The 21,348-nt window shown below is 42.2% G+C and overlaps 1 protein-coding gene across 8 annotated transcripts in view; it reads left to right on the top strand.

The window, feature by feature from the left end:
• SIK3 (SIK family kinase 3) overlaps window positions 1-21,348 on the top strand; it is a 310,884-nt gene that overhangs the window by 275,539 nt on the left and 13,997 nt on the right. For 2 of the 8 annotated variants that reach the window (XM_090265986.1, XM_090265985.1), the window contains exons 7-21: window positions 352-470; window positions 1,013-1,123; window positions 1,654-1,797; window positions 2,219-2,296; window positions 2,421-2,530; window positions 3,861-4,014; window positions 4,276-4,431; window positions 7,311-7,381; window positions 9,605-9,748; window positions 13,428-13,578; window positions 14,282-14,407; window positions 14,677-14,762; window positions 15,227-15,336; window positions 16,340-16,679; window positions 17,304-18,187. In XM_090265986.1, the coding sequence (XP_090122112.1) occupies window positions 352-470; window positions 1,013-1,123; window positions 1,654-1,797; window positions 2,219-2,296; window positions 2,421-2,530; window positions 3,861-4,014; window positions 4,276-4,431; window positions 7,311-7,381; window positions 9,605-9,748; window positions 13,428-13,578; window positions 14,282-14,407; window positions 14,677-14,762; window positions 15,227-15,336; window positions 16,340-16,679; window positions 17,304-18,187 (2,784 nt within the window). Of the gene's footprint in view, window positions 1-351; window positions 471-1,012; window positions 1,124-1,653; window positions 1,798-2,188; window positions 2,297-2,420; window positions 2,531-3,860; window positions 4,015-4,275; window positions 4,432-7,310; window positions 7,382-9,604; window positions 9,749-13,427; window positions 13,579-14,281; window positions 14,408-14,676; window positions 14,763-15,226; window positions 15,337-16,339; window positions 16,680-17,303; window positions 18,188-21,348 lie in introns of all 8 variants that reach the window. The other 6 variants (XM_090265984.1, XM_090265983.1, XM_090265990.1 and 3 more) reach the window with 4 other exon arrangements.

The raw sequence follows: 21,348 nt of genomic DNA, 5'->3' as shown, positions 1-21,348 counted from the left end.
TTCCTTATACTGAACCTCTTCCGAGAACATTCAGCTCTTCATCAGTAGTGTTAAATGGGGCTGTGCATAATATAAATAAATGAAATCCATAGATTATCCCCAGGCTTTTTCTAATCAGTGTGTTAGTAAAGGTATTAACTAGACTGCCAGATTTGAGTTTCTATTTTCTCTGCCTCTCTGCCTTTGCCCAGTCCCTTCTGAAATAAGCAATGACATAGGTAAGGATCAAGGAATAGGAGAGACAAATTTAAAGCAAGGAGCTAGAAAATCTCCCTGCTCACCTTGCCTCACGAGAGGCACCGCTGGTACCTCTCTCCCCGAGATGAAAGGCAGGCTCTTTGTCTGTTGCAGAATGTGAGCACTTGATCCGTCACATGCTGGTGTTGGACCCAAGTAAGCGCCTCTCCATGGAGCAGATCTGCAAGCACAAGTGGATGAAGCTGGGGGACACCGATCCCAACTTTGACAGGGTGAGCAGAGAGTTTGAGAGAGCTCTCCTCAGAACTACTGGCATCTCTTTTGCATGTGGTTGTAATCAGGCCAGGACAGGAAAAGATGGCACTGGAAACAAACTCTTGTATAATGTAATACTTACTCAAGGAGTGAAAGTAGAAATTTTAAACCTGCAGAGTTGTTGGAGAATAGTGATACCAATTCCCTACTAATCTCTTTTGAGACAGTACAGCCTACAGTTCTGCAGCTTACCCGCCATGGGGATGTCTCCTTCTTTTTGTCTTACTTAGTGTGCTTATTCAATGGCTCCTATAGCATATCTTTATTCAAACCATTATGGTCATCCTTGGTACCACAGAGTCACTCAGGAAAATTAGGATCTTGTCTGTTCACAGCTGAGAACCCAGGGCTTTGTTGCTTAGCCTTTGTCTGAGGCCAGAAATATTCCTAGCTAGGGGGCATGGAACAGCTTGATGTGTGATGACATACATATGTGATATGTCTTCTTAATATGACTAATTTGGGGTTTGATAGCTTACCTTTTTTTTTAATGTTACAGTTAATAGCTGAATGCCAGCAGCTAAAGGAAGAAAGACAGGTAGACTCTTTGAATGAGGATGTCCTCTTGGCCATGGAAGACATGGGACTGGACAAAGAACGGACACTACAGGTATCTCTAAAGGAATGGAAACAAATTGACATGTAGTCATTCGCCCTCTGTCCAGTCTTTTCTCATTTTTTCTCCTTTCTGGGAATTTGGGGCTTTTTAAATTTTAATACTTTTTAAATTTTCCAATGATAGTTGACATACGATATATATTATATTAGTTACACATGCACAACATAGAGATTAGACATTTATATAACTTACAAAGTGATCACCTTTATAAGTCACTAGACCCATCTGACACCATACATAGTTATTGCAGTATTATTGACTGTATTGCCTATGCTGTAATTTACATCCCCATGACTATTCTATAACTATCAGTTTGTACTTATTAATCCCTTCACCTTTTTCACTCATCCCCCTGCCCCTTCCATTTGGCAACCATCAGGAACTTGGGTCTTTTTGTTTTCCTTCTGCAAAGACCTTGGAAAGAAGGTACTTTGGTCTTCTGCTGTTACTATTAGAAGGATTTGGTCATTGACATGCTATTTCAGCAGGGTTTTTTATTATTTTCTTTTTTCTGTTGGTAGTCATTAAGATCAGATGCCTATGATCACTATAGTGCAATCTATAGTCTGCTGTGTGATCGACATAAGAGACATAAAACCCTGCGTGTCGGACTACCTCCTAGCATGCCGCGAGCCATGGCCTTTCAAGCACCAGTCAATATCCAGGTGGGCAATAACTCCAGTGACTGGATGGATTCAGGACAAGTATCATTGGGGGCAGGGGGCAGAGGGTCGTTAGCCATTGCTTGCTAACTCTTAGGTCAAGAGAGTTTCTTGTTCTTCCTTACCTCTGTCCCATCTACCTACCATCTCTTCTTTTGTCAGAGATCAAGCAAAGATCAGAACCTTTCCTAAAGAGGATGAAATGGTACTTGAGTACTTGAGATGTACAATAGTTGCAGTTTTTTTTTGTTAAGAAACGACAAATCATTGAGAGAGATTATTGTCTCAAATGCTTTTTAAATGTAGCATCTAAGGGCAGAGAAACCAAAGACTCACGTAGATACATAGATTTTAGCAATCAAGAATACTTTGAAAGACTGTCATTTCTCTCTAGTGCTTAGGGAATGTATGTACTGCTTTCCAGGCTCAGCAGGCTGGTACCACTATGAACATCAGCGTTCCGCAGGTGCAGCTGATCAACCCAGAAAATCAAATTGTGGAGGCAAGTAGTAACCTCTGGTTATCAGCTGAAATCACTTTCTTTACCATATCCTTGCTTCCTTTCCTTGCTTATTATTTCTAATTACTTCTCATTTCTAATTTAATTGTGTTTTCCTCTGCCTCAGCCGGATGGGACAGTGAGCTTGGACAGTGATGAAGGTGAAGAGCCTTCCCCTGAAGCACTGGTTCGCTATTTGTCAATGAGAAGGCACACAGTGGGTGTGGCTGATCCACGGTGAGTACCTGGACAACAGCTCTAATTAATACCAGGGCAAAGAATTCCCACCTGACTATGAGTTCCTGCCATGGTGTATTTTTCCTACTTCATTGTGTGTCCCACATGAAATCTAATCCAGTGGCCAAGACATGTTTTTAACCCAGTTCAGAATCCCTGGTTAGATCAGACTACGTTTGTTAAAAAATTACAGAGCTGTTCCTAATGGATGGTGCACCAATAGCCAAAATCATGCCATTCAATTGCAGTAGTTTGGTGAAGAGTATGATAGCCTCTTTGCCCACAGAGATTGAGGTCTTCTGAATCAAGTCATCTGACTTTGACAGCTTCTAGAGATGTTTGCTATATGTTCTAATGGAAGACTCATCTAGGAAATGAGGTCAAATGATACAATGTGATTTATGTATGTTACAAATTAAATTAAGTGAACAAGAATTGAAGAACACACTGAATAAGTACCAGTTTCCTAAAGTGGTTTCCCAAAATAGCTTTTAGTATATTCCTGATGCCCACACACTGGGGAAACTGTCCTGAAGGCCAACTCTCTCCTTTTTTGGTCTGTATTTGAAGACTCTCAACAATTAAAAATACCCTTACCTCTTTCCTAGGTATTTCCTTTATTGAGTAGAGAAGAGGTTGTGTCAAGAGTTCTCTTGAGAGTTCAACTAGGGGCAAAGCTAGTTTTCTCATATATGCCTCTTTTCTCTGAGTGATTTCCAAAACCCGTCCCTAGGCCTGCTGATTGTTTGCTTCAGGGTTCTCATTCGTGGCCTGCGTTCAGACAGGCAGCAGGGGAACAGCCTGACTCCGAAGACTGTCAGCAGTGTTGCTCTGGTAGTGGGAAGATCCCGTATTTTAAAGTGTGCTCTAAATTCCTACTGTCGTAGTAGGACACCCCTGCACATCCACTGCTTATGTGTTCTGTCAGCACTGACAGGAGTAATTGCGTTCTTCACCTGGTGACTTAGTTGCTGCTTTGGGCAGCCATTGCTTTAGTGGGTGGCCTGTATCCTCCAGAAACCTGCTATTCTCCTCCATACTTTGAAGACCTGAACTGGCCTGGTGCTAGTATTTCCTCTTGACTCAGAGCGGTCGGTTTAACATGAGCGGTCAATAAAGAATAGCATTCCCCAGTTCCAAATAATAAAGTTGCAGAGAGCCAGATGCTACTTGCTTTTGGATCTTAGAGAAAAATATACATTTAGGAGGAAAGTAAAAAATACATAATAAAATAAATTGTACTGAACTTATCAGTTCCATCAGTTTTGAGATATAGCACTGTTGAGTAAGAATATTAACCAGACTCCTCTCTTACCCTGTTTCTTATCAGCGTGGAAGTTATGGATGATCTGCAAAAGCTCCTACCTGGCCTTCCTGGAGTCGACCCGCAGGCTCCTTTCCTACAGGTGGCCCCTAACATGAACTTCATGCACAACCTGTTGCCCATGCCAAATTTGCAACCAGCTAGGCAGCTTGAGTACAAGGTACCTGAATATGGGAGAGGGCTTGCCCCAGAAGAAACACATTTGAACTTCCTTTGAGAGACTGAGAGACCTTCCCCAGGATTTAAGGGTTTCCTTGTAGAGAAGGACAGTTTCTCTTGCAAAGCATCTTGGGTGAAGGAAAATTACTCTGGTCTCTTATGACAGTCAAAAGATCCCTTAATTTCAGTACACCAGTGTGCTCTGCCTTTTCCCCTCCTTCCCCTACCTTACCAGTCTGTCCCCCCTACTGCACCATAACAGGAGCAGTCCCTGCTGCAGCCACCTCCACTACAGCTGCTGAATGGAATGGGCCCCCTTGGCCGAAGGGCATCAGACGGAGGAGCCAACATCCAGCTCCATGCCCAGCAGCTGCTGAAGCGCCCACGGGGACCTTCCCCACTCGTCACCATGACACCAGTGAGTAGTAGCACAGAGCCCAACTTACTCTCTCAAAGGCTTTGGATAAAGAAGTTGTAGTCCCAGGGGTGGAAAACCAGAATCTCCAACCTAAATGTCTGAGTTGCCTTTTTCTCTAAACTTAAGGTGCTCAATGTATTCCCATTTTCCTCAGGCTTGTAGAATTTTCCAGTCTTTATTTTCGGCTAACTTCTTTTCTTAACCAAATAATTTCTACACTAAGCCTGCTCCAGGACAGCTTCATCTTTCAGTGGACCTCTCACACCTCTGCTGTCCTGCCCGCTTTGAGACAGAGTAGCAGTATCCTAACTCAGACTTCTCACGGATGACTTTTCCCTGCCGGAGAGCAGTGAAATCTCAGTTTTTCTCTGTAATACATTACTTTTTAGATTAGTTCCCAAAGTTACCTTCTTATTAACCCTTTCTCCTTTGATCAACACTACCTCACATTTTTGGTACAACCTGGATCGCTTGATTGACTTTCACAAGTTCTAACCTTGTCAGTTGGTGTCTCAATCCCATCTTTTTTATGTGGTGGTTACATTAAAAGATTGTTTACCCCCTCACCCCTGCCCCTGGGTTTTGTTTTATTTTCCTGTCATAGGTAAAGTCATTCGCTTACTCATTTGTTCATTCAATCTCATAGTACCTTAAGGTTGGGTAGTAACTACATCCATAGCTCTTTAAAATTTTACTTTCTATTTTTTAAATTTAAAAAATCTTACTCTTTAGTTCTGTACTTAACCTTATCGTGGATTAGTAACACAACAGTTTGTGGGCTGGCTCAGGTCCACGGGCCGTGCCTTCTGTAACACTGCTGTCAGGAGAAGGAAAGAATTGTATTTGTAGTTCTTGGCCTCACTAAGCTTATAATAATATGAGAAGATCAACATATGTGAAGTATTGAAATAATAGCAAAAGACCATGTGTGATTAAATGCCAGAGTGAATGCCATGGACTAGTAAGTAGCTGGCAGAAGCATTCAGGGAACATCCAGATCAGTGCAAGTTACGAAGGATCAGGAACACTTTTATGGGAGGTGGAGTGACTTACTCTGCCCACTTAACTGTTTTGCCAAGGTCAGTAACAAGCTTTTATTGATAAATCCAGTGGAAATTTTTAATCTTTGTCATTTTGGACCTCCCAACTGTATTAGTCACTGTTGACCATTTTCTCTTTGAAACACTTTTTTGTTCTTTACAAGTTCCCTTTCTGCTTGTTCTTGAAGTTGGGAAACCCAGAATTTTATCTTGGGCTGTATTTCCATCTCTTTACATATTTTGTCTGGGTGACCTTGTCCACTCATAATTTAAGTTACCAGGTGAATCTGCAGCACAGCATGTTCTTCTGGGATATATACAAACACATATATATTTTACATGTGTGTGTGTGTGTGTGTAAAATATCCCCCAGATTTAGTTGGTTATCCCACAAGTAGTCAACAATTTTAGTTCAGCATGTCCCAAAATGAACTTATCCTGACTATGAAACCTATTTCTCTGCTAGAGTAACAGTGAATAGCACTGTCATTCTCCTGGTTACACAAGCTAGGAATGTGAATTTTATCTTTAACTTTTCCCTCTCCCTCATTCCCCATATCAAATTATTTATCCATCTTCACTTCCCTTCCTTAAGCTGCTGTCATCCTTTGCCTAGATTAATACAATGACCTCCTTACTAGCTTGCCACCAATACTCTTCACTCTGCAGCTAAAGTAAGCTAGCTTTCTAAAATACAAGTCTTGTAACATCATGTCCCTGCTTGAAATTCTTCAGTGGTTTAGCACCGTCCCTTCCTCAAAATAAAGTTTTTAATGTGATATGAAAGACCATTTAAAACTGGCCACAGTGTTCCTCTCTTGTGTCGTTTATAGCCACTTTCTGCCTAATCCTATTTACGCCAGGCCTTAAAGAATTAGAAGAAGGGATCTGGAAATCCTAGAAATGTTGGTACAATGAATTTGATTTTTTTTTAGATAATTGTTATCTGTTTAAAAATGCTCTTTCATAATAACTGAAGTATGACTTTTGCTCTGCTGCCTGAAGCATGGTGCTTATGTGAGACACGAGGCTGTGAGTAGCTGTCAAGAATGCACAGGATTCCAAGGCATAAGCAATGGGAAGAGTCACATTAATGCACGCGTTGTGGTGGCTCTCGTTTCATTTGCGTATTTTGGTGGGTAACAGCAGTTTTAAAGCATTGAATTACAACTGCACAATTATGTGTTATGTAATTTTAAAAAACTATCCTGCTTTTCTGGAGTTAAAGACACCTAAACTCTGGAAATAGCATTAATATGGAACAACAGGCCACTGAGTCCAAGTAAACAAGCCTCTGTTGTATTTTCAGATCCTCAAATACCTGCAGGGTTTTTCTTTTCTCTTGGCCTAGAAACCTCAAAGGCTTATGACCTCTTTTTCTCTTTGCTTGGCTAGCTCCTGTTCATCTTTCAGGTCATAGGTTAAGTGTCACCTCCTCCAAGATACCTTCCTTGATTCCCATGTGGTGCATAGAGGACTTGGTTATGCTGTTTTGAAATTGTTTGTTTACTTGTTTCTATCCTGTACCAGACTATAAAACAAGGGCAAGAACTACATCTGTTGACTCACATTTTATCCTGGAACATAGTAGGTATTCAGCTATTTGTTGGATAAATGAATAAGTGAGTGAAGATTAATCAGAGGAAGAAATCCAAATTTAAAACTAAACTCATCTGAACAAGGTAAAAGTGGAAAAATAGAAAGGTATATGAAAATTCTGTATAGCTCAGGGGTCCTAAGAAAAGTTTTGTAGGTAAGAAAATTAACAGAAAGACCTGCCTCAAGTCCAGTTTCCAGAAGAAGCAACACCTTGAGCTTTTCCTTTCTGTCTCTTTTCAGGCAGTGCCAGCAGTTACCCCTGTGGATGAGGAGAGCTCAGATGGGGAGCCCGATCAGGAAGCTGTGCAGAGGTAATGTGGCATCTGGCAGTGCTTGCAGAACATCCTTGGGCAGGCTCCTTCTGCAACCAACGGAAGGTCACGTCTGCCCAAGGAGGTGGTGCAGTGCAGCTGTAATATTTGTGTGGTCTCTTTGCTCAAGCCAGATGGCATGTTCCTTCCCACATGGATGTAACAGAAGACTACCCAGAAAATTTCATTTTTATAAGCACCATTGGAAGTCCCCTATGTGACAGCCTTAACCATAAGAACTTTTTCTCCCCTCCCTCCTACCTTCCTTGCCCCCTGCCTTCATATTGCCACTCTGATAGTATTCACAAGGCACAAAGCCTACTCCTACCTGTCAAGAACTGTTTACTGAAAATGAATTGGAAATTTGAGATGACAGTGATCCTAACTAGTCTGGCCATGGACCTCTGGCATGGACTCTGCCTTTCCAGGAGAATGAATACCTTTTGTACTGTTTGCTGTGTGCTTCTTCCATCTTCTTGTACCAACAAAGAGATACTGAAAAGGAATATAGGATTCAGGCCAGGGGCAGCTGCAGATGTCCATGGTTTGCAGAACTTTGTTGAGCAGTGCCTGGTTTCACAGAAAACAACAGTGGCCCTCAGACGTGCTGTGCTGTTTGTTTCACCTCAGTTTCGTTAACCATGGTCCTCAGCTCCACGCATGCCCCTTGTGGATGTTGTCATTCTTATTTTCTGGGGAGGGGGTTTTGAACAGAAAATTCAGCATATATTTTCCAAGAAATTCCAAGAAATATAGGTGTTCTTAAAGATTATGTTTTTCCCTTGAGGGGAGTTGAAATAAAATGGTTTTTATGCGCCCTTGGGGGAACTTTGGATGTTTTTATCAAGTGGATATTAAATCACTAATGGCTTACTCTTTTGCAAGTTTACATACCATTAGCTACTCTGTAGTCTTAACTTTTTTAACCTAAAGGGGCAAAGTAGTTACTAATGAAATAAGACCACTTTTTAAGAACCTAATGGTTGTTAGCCAGTACTTTTCCTACCCCCAGTAGCTCTGTATGAGAGCTACTGTTCAAAAAGAAGCTGGCTCCTGTGGAAAGAAGGGTGGAGAACAAGGGTGTTGGCAGCTGGTCAGCTCCTTCTGCTGCTTAGCCAGTAGATGAAAAATGGTGGTAACTTTTGTTTTCTTTTGATGCTCTTGTTTCTGTAGTTTGTTGATAACAGGGTATATAAAGTTGCAAATGGGTCCTGCTGGTGTCATGAAGAGAAATTAGGACACTTAAATGCCTACCTACTTTAATTAGACAGCAGGATTTCATTTTATTTTCTTTGTCTTGGAAATAACTTCCACTTTCTTTCTTCTTCAGACCAGCACTTAAAGAGTAAAATAATGCCCATTAGTTTTGAGGCAGTGGGAAGGAACAGCACTTGTTTCATGCAAGTCCAAGCAGAGCAGCAGTGGTAGAGGAAAGGATCGACCAGATGAAGGCGGGACCAGTGTCTTCTCAGTGGTATTGACCACATGGCAGATCTGAAAGATCTTCAGATTAAAGGCATCAGCTTGCCAACTCTTCAGCTTCTGACACTTCTGTTTTCTTGCCTTGCCTTTTTACCCCCCTTAAAAACAACTTCAAACATTTCATGTGGTTTCATTTCTTCATCCTCTAGACAACATTGGTTGCCAGGGAACAATATCAGTATGTCTTTTCTTATGGTTGAGTTACGATCAGGGGCATGAGGGAAAGGGTGGTTTTGGAATTTACTGTCCCTGAATGGAAGGATCTATTCTGAGACTTGTAGTGAGGACGTTCTCAAAATCTGGGGACCAGTGGGATCCAGAGACATATGTAGAACCCTTCTTAATGTCTCCCTTGGCTCATCTCTAGGAATAATCATCAGTGCTCGTGTTCTCCAACTTATATTTTTTGAAATTCTGAGGGGGAAAAAGAATAAAATTCTTATGTTGAATGGAATGAAATAAGGAAAATCAGTCTTCTTTGTGAACTACATCTGCATTCTCTCTTCTCTTCAATGGCTGCTCTTAGGTCCAAAATTCAGCCACTTTAATGGTAAGCCAACTTTCGTTGGCTGGTTGGACATGCTTCACTTTCATCTAGTCAGGGATCTGTGTGCCATGGAGCCCTTTATGAGCTCGGGCACTATTTCAGTCTGAGTGCTTTAGATGTAGTTCTAATGCTTCTTGCTGAGGAATATTCCTGTCTGTCTTTTTTACTATGAAATGTGCTCCTGCTTGTTGCAGGTACTTGGCAAATAGGTCCAAAAGACATACACTGGCCATGACCAACCCTACAGCCGAGATCCCACCGGACCTACAGCGGCAGCTAGGACAGCAGCCTTTCCGTTCCCGGGTCTGGCCCCCTCACCTGGTACCTGATCAGCATCGGTGAGTAGCCACATGTGCCATGTGAGCTCCTTAAGGTTGATCGGATAGGCCACCTTCTGGCTAGTCTTAGTGATGGTGACCAGCATCAAGGTTTTAAATAACATCCTGAACTTCATCTTCTCAGCTCCTTGCACTATGCAGTACATAGGGCAATTTAAGATTCTTCTTTCCCATTACCTCATAGACATGTTTATTGTCTGCACTTGATTCTTGTGATTTTAGATGTTGACTCACAGATGAACTTGAACTTTGAAACATGCAAAGAGTTGAAGCTCTCAGGGAGCCAACTGGAAGTGAGAGGATTTCTGGCTATATTAATAGATTTGACCTTCAATAACCCATCATCTTCAAAAGAATGAGCATTTTTTATCATGTTACCACTGAACGATGAGCTAGGATATAGAGGAAGATCATCTCTTTATGAATGGTAGAGCAGAGATACTGCATCCTCTTGAATGCTGTGCTTGAAGAGTCGTTCTTGCAATATTCTAATGGCAAATTCTTTTACCAGGGCTCTTGTCACATTTATAATTTATTCTGTTGAATAAATTTAACCATACCTGGTCAAGAAAACTTAAAACTAAATCCAAGTAAGCCTAGAAGCAAAGAGGAATGACACTTTGCTAGGTTAAGATGACTATCTTCTATGAGTACCTTGATGACTAAAAATCTTAGTTATGTCCATTCTGAAAACATCCACAAGCTCATGGGTTCCACTTTCAAAACCACCCCAGTTGCTAGAGCTTATTTTATTTTAACCTTTTTGGGAGGACAATGAAAAGCATTCTTACTTGAAAAGGTTGAAAAGCGGTCAAATTTCAAGAAAATTAAGTTTATAAATGTACTGTTTTTAAATCTTACAACCAGCTCACACTGGCAAGCTTGATGGTGTTTTTTATTGTGACTGGTTACCCATTGGGCATTGATGTAATCAGCAGAGACAGGTGAACTCTGAGCAGACTGAGACATAATTAATGCCACGTTGGAACTCTGAAAGAAGGAGCATAAGCTTTTATAAATGACTGTGAATAACTTAGTAAATAATGGTCTGTTAACATCAGGAATGATGATTTTCAAATAAAATTCTGATGGCACGGAAAGACAGTATTTTTCTAAGGAAAAGCCCTCAGGATCTATGTCATTAGGGCACTACATCAAAAGGTACTTTGAGTGGTTATTAAAGACTACCTTTCCACTCCATAAGTTTTGTATGATTTCTTAATAATTCTGAGCTCTATATTATTACCCAATAGACCCTTTACTCACTTAATTTCTCCTTGTTTCTGTCTTTCTGTCCTGCACAGCCTGACAGTTTTTCAGCCCTTGTCAGCTCTATTGTTTAGCTGGAGCCCTTTGGTAGCCTTGTTTTATTTGAAGTGTTCCTCAAAAGGCATTGTTATCAGAGAAACATGAAGATCTGCACATCTCCACAGTTAGCCTTTATCACAGAGTCCATATCCTGTTTACATTTGTTACTAAAGGAAGACCACATTGGTTCATAACCTGGTATATGTGGTTTCCACCCTGCCTACAGTCATTGCAAGGCCTTGCTGGAAATCTTTCTGCTGTCTGTTTTCCTGTGGTCAAGCAAGTTTGAATTGAAATAAATGCTTTAGCAGTGGCAGATTGTGTAAGGTGAGACATTTACGCAAACCCAGCATATCTTGATGGGGTTACTATGAAAATATGGCAACACAAGACTGAAGTTAGTCTGAAGTGGAAAAGACAAACTTTCCAAGACTGTAAAACACTGAAAATGGATGGCCTAGATAGATTACTGAATTTCTTTTATTTTCCAGAGGAAATGACGCAAAAACAGCATATATATGTTCTTCTGGGGAGTAATAGATGAAAACCAACATTGAGACAAAGGGGAGTCTTATCAACCGTTTTAATCTTGGAAGTGTATAATTTAAGATTTTTAAGGTTTTTAAATGTTTGATTGTTGTTTCAATCTTAACACAGAATGGACCTTATCGAGGTGGGGAACCAATCCCTGTTTGAAAAGTATAGTGGGAATATCAGCCTAATATGAGGCTGTCTTGAGTTTGAAAATGATTGCTAATAAAAATAAAACAGTTGAAACTGTCAGTGTTTCCAAAATGAGCAACTGCTTCAGAACTGTTCCTCTGAAGTTACTGTGCTGAGCTGACCTGGTTATCAGTCTGTTCACAGCCTAAGCTTCTGGAGAAGTCATGAACTACCTGGACCTGGGAATGTTGCTCTGATGGGAAAGAATGGGTTTTGTGCAGATAGACTGTATTAACTACTTGAAGGACATAGCTTTCTGAGTGAATCAGAAATGTGTCCATTATCAGAAAAAACTGAAAGTGTAAGTATCAAATTTTAGGAGAAAACAATACTTGCTTGCTTTAACTCTAAGTTAAAACAGAAGTAAGAAGTATTGGGGAAATGCCTCTGAAAGCAGCTTTTGTGATTACCATTTCTGGAGTGTATCTGCCAAAATCATTTGTCTTTTATGTTACTGAAATAGATATTCATGCTCATTTCATTAGCTCACCACTGTGTCGAGCTTCAGGCAGACTCTGAAACAGAAGTCATTAGAGAGGAGGGAGTAAAGGGCTTTTGCCTGCTGCCAGAACTCTTGGCCTCTGCACAGTCATCAGACCCTTCTTCTCCCTCCCTGTCTGCATTGTATTTGAGCTCACTTGTTAACTTGCTTCCTTAATTAGCATTGGTTCTGCTTCAGTCCAGAATGGTAACTGGCAAGGTGGTACCTCACTTTACCCATGGTTCACTGTGATGCCTGGGCATGAAACCCTGATCCTTTCCATCAGCTGGTGGAATGCTGCTTTGGCAGTCTTTTATGGGCTTACCCCATAAACCTCTGTATCTGATTAGGTCACAAGTATAGGTGTTAGCTTCTAACCCTGAATCTATCTCAAGCATTCCTTATCAATAGCTTGTTCTTTCTTTCTGCAAGTTACTGGCTGTGTTCTGAGTGTTCAGTGGGGTTTTTGAAGGTAATCCACATGAATAATCTTTCATTAGGAGATTGGAAGAGAAATTAATTTTCACTATAGGTAACCTTATATGCATTGGGCAGATTTCACAATAGGTAATGCTATTTGCATTGCAAAGTGTTGAGGCCCATATTCCTTAAGAATATGCTGTCTCCATCTGGGATTAGAAGTCCCCATTGCCCTTCATTTTTGAGCACAGAACCTGTTGAATCCAGACCAGGCCGTTGACCACAAAACTGACTGGTTTCCTTCTGGTCATACAGAGTTTACTGCTGAAGGAAAACTTTGAGTCAAACAGTGAATTTTAGATTTCTAAAGGTACTATAGATAGAGACATGATGACTTTTTAAAGAAGTTTTTATAACAGCTTGGTCTGAGATCTCTAGAAGTTCTTCTCTCTGACCTGGTATATTTGTAAGAATTGGATGTACTTGATCCCAGGACAGGACCTCACCAGATTTGGAAATTAAGCCAACCTAAGGTAAGTGGAAGTAGAAGCTGAGTACCTGGAGCCCTCTAACAGGGGAGCAGGCTAGGGAAAGGACTGGCCTCTGGAGGTGGCATGGAAGTGGCCTCATATACAGGGGCATGGGGGCAGCCAGCCATCTTTGTATTCACCTGGAACAGCAATCCTTAGGTGATTTGGTCAAACACCCCGAGTCCCAGCCCCTAACCTTCTCTTCCCATGTATTCAGCTCTACCTACAAGGACGCGAACACCCTGCACCTCCCTACAGAGCGCTTCTCCCCCGTGCGCCGGTTCTCGGACGGGGCTGCGAGCATCCAGGCCTTCAAAGCTCACCTGGAAAAAATGGGCAACAATAGCAGCATCAAACAGCTACAGCAGGTAATGAAAGAAATGGCACACATCTCTGGAGAAACATGGGTAACAGAGACCACTTCCACCCCCTTCATGTCTGCAGTACTGCAGTGTTACGGGTTCAAAGCCATACAGCCTTCTAATGCTCTTTGCTTGCTTGTTCTAGACAGCTTCCCCTAGCAACAAACTTGCTTACCCAGGAAGGGGCTCAGGTTTCCTTCTGTCTCTGTGGTTCATTAGAGAGGACTTTCTGAATTTCAGTAGGAAGCACCAAGGAAATTACTTGTAAACAACCCTGGCATTGCTCTCAGAATGGGTGCTGGGTCTTATGGTAGCTTGCTCTGCTTTGCTACCACCTGGCATACTCTCCAGTTGGTGTGGATGGTGCTCCCAGAGGAAGTGTACCTTCAAACTTCTAAGCCAGTTTCCTCTCTGCCTTCTTGATGACCAAGCTTCAAGTGGCATAGTCTTTGTACACAGACTTTACACTGGACACTTCCACTTGTACACAGATCATCCTTGGTGTTTTCCATTAGGTCATGCAGAACAGAGTGTGAATATATATTTAGTACATAAATATCTATATGAATGGATGAATTGCGCATCAAGAGCACTGTTCTCTTGTGGCTGTTTCATCTCATGAGACCTTGGGGCAGATCTGCATCTGTTGACATCACTGTATGGGGTGGGCCTGGCTGCATCCCATCTGTATTAACTGCTTTCTCTTCAGGAGTGTGAGCAGCTGCAGAAGATGTACGGGGGGCAGATTGATGAAAGAACCCTGGAGAAGACCCAGCAGCAGCATATGTTATACCAGCAGGAGCAGCACCATCAAATTCTCCAGCAACAGATTCAAGTAGGCCTTCAGTCTTTGCTCTCTCCAACTTGTTTGGAGTTTGCTTTCAGACTGATTTACCTGTGAATTTTGGAAGAAATCACACGGGGCAAAATGGAGATGGGTTATGTTTATTGTTGTCCTGTTTGGGTAAAGGTAATCAGACTTTTTGATGAACAATGAAAGCATAAATCATAGTGACAGTTCTTTCTGTTTCTTCCCTTCCTGAGAATAGCTCATGTTTACCTCCAAGCTCACAATTATTTTTCTCCTTCCCTCATACGTTTTAGGATTCTATCTGTCCTCCTCAGTCTTCTCCACCTCTTCAGGCTGCATGTGAAAATCAGCCAGCCCTCCTCACCCACCAGCTCCAGAGGTAATGAATCATTTTGTTTTGTGCCTAAACCATTGTCTCTATAGCTTGATGTCCTTGGCCTGGCTTCTATGGGAGAAACTGACTGACTATAGCTTTCTTCTTGGAAAACTTATTTCAAAAGCAGAGAAACCAGTTTAAATTTCAGCAGCCTCCCTGAAATCCTGACTTCCTATGCCGCTTCATTTTCTTAGCCATGTGAATAAAGTAATCTGACATCTAATACAGAAGGTCAGACACAGGCGCATGATGACCTCTGCCTCTTTGTCTGGGAAATCCGATAAAATAATATGTGCATAGGTTTTAAGTAGACTGTGGTGGGTAGTTTATGTATGTTTTTCTAGTCTGGAGGCTTATCAAAACTGAAAAAGTGGCTGCTGCTTATGTGTATCGTATGGCTGAAGCTAACTTCAAGGTTCTGCTGTCACCACAGGAAATTTATTTATCTGGTTTTGTTGTTTTTTAAGATTAAGGATTCAGCCTTCAAGCCCACCCCCTAACCACCCCAACAACCATCTCTTCAGACAACCAAGTAATAGTCCTCCCCCCATGAACAGTGCCATGATCCAGTCTCACGGTGAGTGGAAAGGTTTAGACTGAACCATAATATGCCACTTGAAAAAATGAGTCTTAATTTTGAGTGCCACAAGCAATTGATTTGAATCGCAGAATAACATAGTATTTAAGGGTGTGGGCTTTAGTTTAGACTGCCTTGGTTTGAATCCTGTTTCTACCCACTCCTTAGCTGTGAAACCTTGAATAAGCTACTTAATTTCAGCTCACCTCAGCTTTCTCAAATGTTAAATAAGAATAATAATAGCATTTAATGAATAAATATGTGCACTTGAAACAGTCTCTGGCACAAAATAGTTCTCAATAAAGGTTAACTATTAATATTTTTAATAAAACACCCTCCAGCTCTACCAAATAAAAAGCTGCTACCATAAACTTCCTTCTTGTCATGCCTCTGTTTGGTTATCCGTTGTACATGTGGATCTTCTCCTGTGGGTGTTTAGATGGAGGTGAAGATGAGTATACCCTAATTAGTGTGGGTCTTCAGAGACCAGCAGTATAAGGATTTAGCATTCAAAAACTGCTAATCTCTTTCATAATGCCACACAATCTAGATCCCCTGAACAGTCTGAATTGGTTTCTATGTTCTTCCTACTCAAGGTGGGGCTCACTAACCAACAACATCAGCAGGAAAATTAGAATCTCAGGTCCCGTCCCAGACCTGCTAAGTCAGAATCTGCATTTTAGCAACATCCCTAGGCCATTTGTATGCACATTAGAGTTTGCAAAACACTGCTCTAAATCATGAAATAATCCATGGACTAACTTTCATGGCAGCTTATTAGAAATACAAATCCATGGGTCCCTAGCCTGATCTACTGAATCAGAATTCTGTGGGTAGGGCTCAGGAATCTGTGTTTTAACAAGTCTTCCAGATGAGCCTTATGCATACTAGTTTGAGAAGCACTGCTCAGATGGTATTTGGTTTGGTGTTCCATTGGCACACATTACTTCCAGCTGGCAGGTACCCTGAGTGTTCAGTCACTCTGAAGTGTCTTTCTCTCTAGGTGCTGCATCTCCCTCCCAGTTTCAAGGCTTACCCTCCCGCAGTGCAATCTTCCAGCAGCCTCCTGAGAACTGTTCTCCTCCTCCCAACGTGGCACTGACCTGCTTGGGCATACAGCAGCCTGCCCAGTCACAGCAGGTGACCATTCAAGTCCAGGAACCTGTTGACATGCTTAGCAACATGCCAGGGACAGCTGCAGGCTCTGCTGGGCGTGGCATCTCTATTAGCCCTAATGCAAGTCAGATTCCGATGCAGCACCGTGCCAACCTCATGGCCACCTTCAGCTATGGGCACCGGCCCTTGTCCAAGCAGCTGAGTGCTGACAGTGCAGAGGCCCACAGGTAAGACTACCTAAAGTCACCCAGCCAGCCAGCCAGGTGATCAGGAGGGAGGGAGGGAGGTCCTTAGCAGGGCAAGAAAGGAGGAGGGAAGAAGAATGGGTCTGATGGGGCTATGTTTGTTACACCCTTTCTAAATCAGGGTAGTGGGTTGGGATGAACTTAAAACCTATTTATTGACCAACTAGGGAATCAAAATGCTAATGAGACAGGAGATGAAAATTATAAAGCTATCTTACTATTTTTCTGCAAAGAAGAAAATGGCCTGTTAGAGATGCTAGTAAAAATGCCAGTTTCCCTTGTCTCTTCTTTGAGAATTCTTTCCCTCTCTGTCACTTGTATTCTAAGAGATTGGTGCTTCTTAATAGCTCAAATGATGCTGTAAGATAGTTGCTACCTTAAACCTAGAGCTGGGTGTGTTACAGTGCCCCAAATCCCTTAGACATTGCTGGATAAGGGAGTGCGGGGATGAGTTGGGACAGTGCATACGTCCCCATCTTCCCTGTCACACTGCAGTTCTCGTATCAATGGAGCTCCCTACCGAGAAAGAGAAGTAGCTATTCTCCAGGGAAACACAGTGCACTTGTTACATGGATGCCTGGTACTCACTCCCTTTTGTGTCTGCAGCTTGAACGTGAATCGGTTCTCCCCTGCTAACTACGACCAGGCGCATTTACACCCCTACCTGTTTTCGGACAAGTTCCAGGATTCCCCCAGCAGTTATAGCCCTTCAACAGGAGTGGGGTTCCCTCCAACCCAAGCCCTGAAAGTCCCTCCACTTGACCAATTCCCCACCTTCCCTCCCAGTGCACATCAGCAGCCACCTCACTATACCACGTCAGCACTGCAGCAGGCCCTGCTGTCCCCAACGCCGCCAGACTATACAAGACACCAGCAGGTACCCCACATCCTCCAAGGACTGCTCTCTCCCCGGCATTCGCTCACTGGCCACTCGGACATTCGGCTGCCCCCAGCAGAGTTCGCACAGCTCATTAAAAGGCAACAGCAGCAGCGACAACAACAGCAGCAGCAGCAAGATTACCAAGAACTGTTTAGGCATATGAACCAGGGGGATGCTGGGAGTCTGGCTCCCAATCTTCGGGGACAGAGTATGACAGAGCACCAGGCTTTACCATATCAAAATGCTGACTCATATCACCACCACCACACCAGCCCCCAGCATCTTCTACAAATCAGAGCACAAGAATGTATTTCACAGGTTTCCTCACCCAGCCCAACCCATGGTTACGCTCACCAGCCAACACTCATGCCTTCAGAGAGCATGGAAGAGGAGTGCTCGTGCGAGGCGGCCAAGGATGGCTTTCCAGACAGGAAGAGTGCAAATGCATTGACCAAATGTTGCCATGACAGCCCCCTGCTTCTGAGTACTGGCAGACCTGGGGACCCTGAATCTTTACTAGGAACTGTGAGTCATGCACAGGAATTGGGGATACATCCATACCGACATCAGCCAATTACTGCATTCAATAGAAATAAGGTGTCCAGCCGAGGTAAGAGTCCCTTCAAAGTAAAAGTCCTGGGTCAATCTGTTCCAATTCAATTAACTTAGTAATGTCATCTTTTTTCAGCTAGTACTCTGTGTTCCTAAGAGAGAAAGAATTCCTGAGAAGACCTTCAGGACCTTTTAAGGGAGAAGCATGTAGGAAGTGGGTATTGGTGGGTAAGGGGTCTGTTTTCAAAATTAAAAGCTAGTGATAGAAAATTCGTCGTCGGCAGCCGTCCGTCTCGAGAGACGATGGTGTAGCTTCTTAAGAGTCTATCTGCACCGCCGAGAATGGTTGTGCAGTCCGACTCGGGAGTAACACGGTATCTGTCTCCTCCCGTGTTGAATCGACATCTTGCAATGACGCTGGAGTGTCCTCTCCAGTGAAGCTGAAGCTACAGCGCCTGGGAAGGGTGATACGGAGGGTCTGCTGTTGCCCATGCAGCAGAAAACAGCAAAACTAAATGACAATAAGAGTAATTCTCACATATTGCTGCTTGCCCTGAATGTTCTAAGAAAGAGACACATTTACCAAATCATAACAATGATAGATAGCATTTATTGAACGCTTACTTTGTGTAGAGGTGGTTCTTTTTTTTTTTTTTTTTTTTTCAAGATTTTTACATGTATTATCTTGTCTCTAATAGCCCTGTGTTTTGAGTACATTATTATCCTTATTTTATAATGAGGAAATTTTATAGGAGAGATATTTTAAAACTTGCCCAAATGTAAAGAGCTAACAAGAGGTAGGGTTGTCATTAAAATTCAGTCAGATTAGTTAAGAGTCATCATGCATTGTTTGTGTCTCCTTCTGATTTTCTCTTTAACAAAAAGAAACAATGAAAGGAACTGGTACTGAACACCTCTGAATGTTTGGTATTAGGTCTTCAAAGGACTGAAATTCTTAGAATATAAATACAGACTCATGAATAAAGCTTAACATTTGCCATTCTAAATGCCTGAGATGAAATAGGCTTTGAAAACTAGAGGGGAAAGTCAAAGACCTTAAACCAAAGAAATACTGAGGAAACCTCTCTATAAAATATAATATATATATATATATATACACACACACACACATATATACACACATATATACATATATATACATATATATACACATGTATATATACACATATAGGCCCCTGGCTGGTTTGGCTCAGTGGATTGAGCGTCGGCCTGCGAGCTAAGTGTCGCTGGTTCGATCTTCTAGTCAGGGCACATCAGAGAAGGAAAACTCTGATAGAAAATTAACACTTAGATAATACAGTCAGTAAGATACATTATCTATTCCCCATATTCATACCATGATTTTTTAGAGTACAGAATTTCTTGACATCAGAGTAGCCAGCTTTAACTTCTGCAACAGAAAAAAGTCAACCAATAGTGAGGAAATCTAATTTAGAATAAATAGCATTGGACCAGAAATCCAAAGCATCTCAGTTCTGGACTTGCCTCTTGTCATGAATGCGATAACCTTGTCACTTAAACCCTCAGGTTCCTATTTTCCTCACCTATGAAAAAGGCAGGAGTGATGGTACTTTGCAGAGTACCTGGGAAGATTAAAACATGCATATATGTGTTTGTGTCTATATGTAATGTGTGTATGTATATGTGTGCATGAAGGAGAAAGAAATGTAATCTGAAATTATATAAATGTGAGGTATTATCATTATTACTCTGATCACTTAATAAACTAAGTGCAGACTATTACAGCATCATAAGGGGCCCCATGTCATTTCATTATGTCTTTATAATGACTACATTCATTTTCATTCTGAGGGAGATTAATATTATCATCAGTAGGTAATATTCAGAAAATGTTGTTCCATTAACAATATAACATTCATCCTAAACAAAATCTGGACTAATATTCATGCCATCATCATAGATCTTGAAAAATGAGTTTATCCATAAATATACAACCGTGAAACTGAGCATCTCTTATATCCTCCTCTTCTTGGTGCTACCTACATCTCCTACTTTGTCTTTTAAAGTCAGCACACAAAATTCAGCTGCTAGATCCCCTGGTGCAGGGCAGGGCAGAAGACCTTGCTCTAAATCAGTTTATGTGAGAAAGATGTGGTGCCTTCAGATTGTGCTTGCTATGCACTGACACCTGTTAAATCCTGGGGTTTTGATTAGTTGGATGCTATCCCACTTAGAGATGTGCGCCAGTCAGTTGTGTTGTGGAGAGTTTCATAACCAAGTCATATGTGGAATGGCTGACAAACCTGGGGATGTTTTGTATTAGGGGGAAATAAGGAGAATTATCATACCTCTTAGATGGAAGAAGGGATTTGACTTTTCTGGGTTCATATTTTGGAGCAGAACCAAGATCAGAAGAGAAGTTGTAGCAAATGTCAACTCTAAAGAAGGCTTTTAAAAGAACGATTCTAGACTTCCGGTCAAGATGGAGGTGTAGGTAAACACACCTCACCTCTGTGCACAACTATAGGAAAAAATAGAACTAGACTACAGGACATATATTGCCCGGAACTGTCAGAAAATCGAGCTGTGGGGAAATCTGACAACCAGGGATTTAAAGAAGCCACATTCATCCAGGTGGGTAGGAGGGGCGGAGGCATGGAGAAAGTGGAGTGGCGTGGAAAGGTGCAGAGATGGAACAGGTAGTCCCACATTCACGTGGGGTGGATAAAGAATGGGAGGGATACCTTGGGAGTGAGGGATCCTAGCCCCCGTCCAGACCACTCAGCCCAGGGTTCCAGCTCCAGGAAGATAATTCCCTATAGCTTCTGGCTATAAAAACCAGTGAGGGTTGGGGTGGTGGAAGAAATTGCGGTATTCTCAAGAGAATCTTCTTAAAGGGCCCACAACAGGTTTAGAACTCACTCAGCCTCACCCCCTCTGGGATTCAGTACCAGGGCAGCAGCTGGAAGGGCACCAGTGGCATATGGGGAGAAAGTGAAGTGTGAGTGCCAGGCGACAACTTCCTCCTGGGCAAAACAGCAGAGGCCAGGCAGCAGCATTGTCCTCTTTGTGAGCCCTCCCCTACACAGAGCAACAGCAGTGACATGCATTGCCCTGCCCAGATGATTACCTAAGGCTTTTCCCCATACAACTTAACAGGTACACTTTTCTACAACAGGCCACACTACTAAGACAGGGAGTCAAAGCAGCTCTACCTAATACACAGAAACAAGATGG

Source organism: Furipterus horrens, unplaced genomic scaffold, assembly GCF_987537825.1.
Source record: "Furipterus horrens unplaced genomic scaffold, mFurHor1.1.pri manual_scaffold_2, whole genome shotgun sequence".
Taxonomy (NCBI): Eukaryota; Metazoa; Chordata; class Mammalia; order Chiroptera; family Furipteridae; genus Furipterus; species Furipterus horrens.
This window is presented reverse-complemented; position numbering and strand designations above follow the sequence as displayed.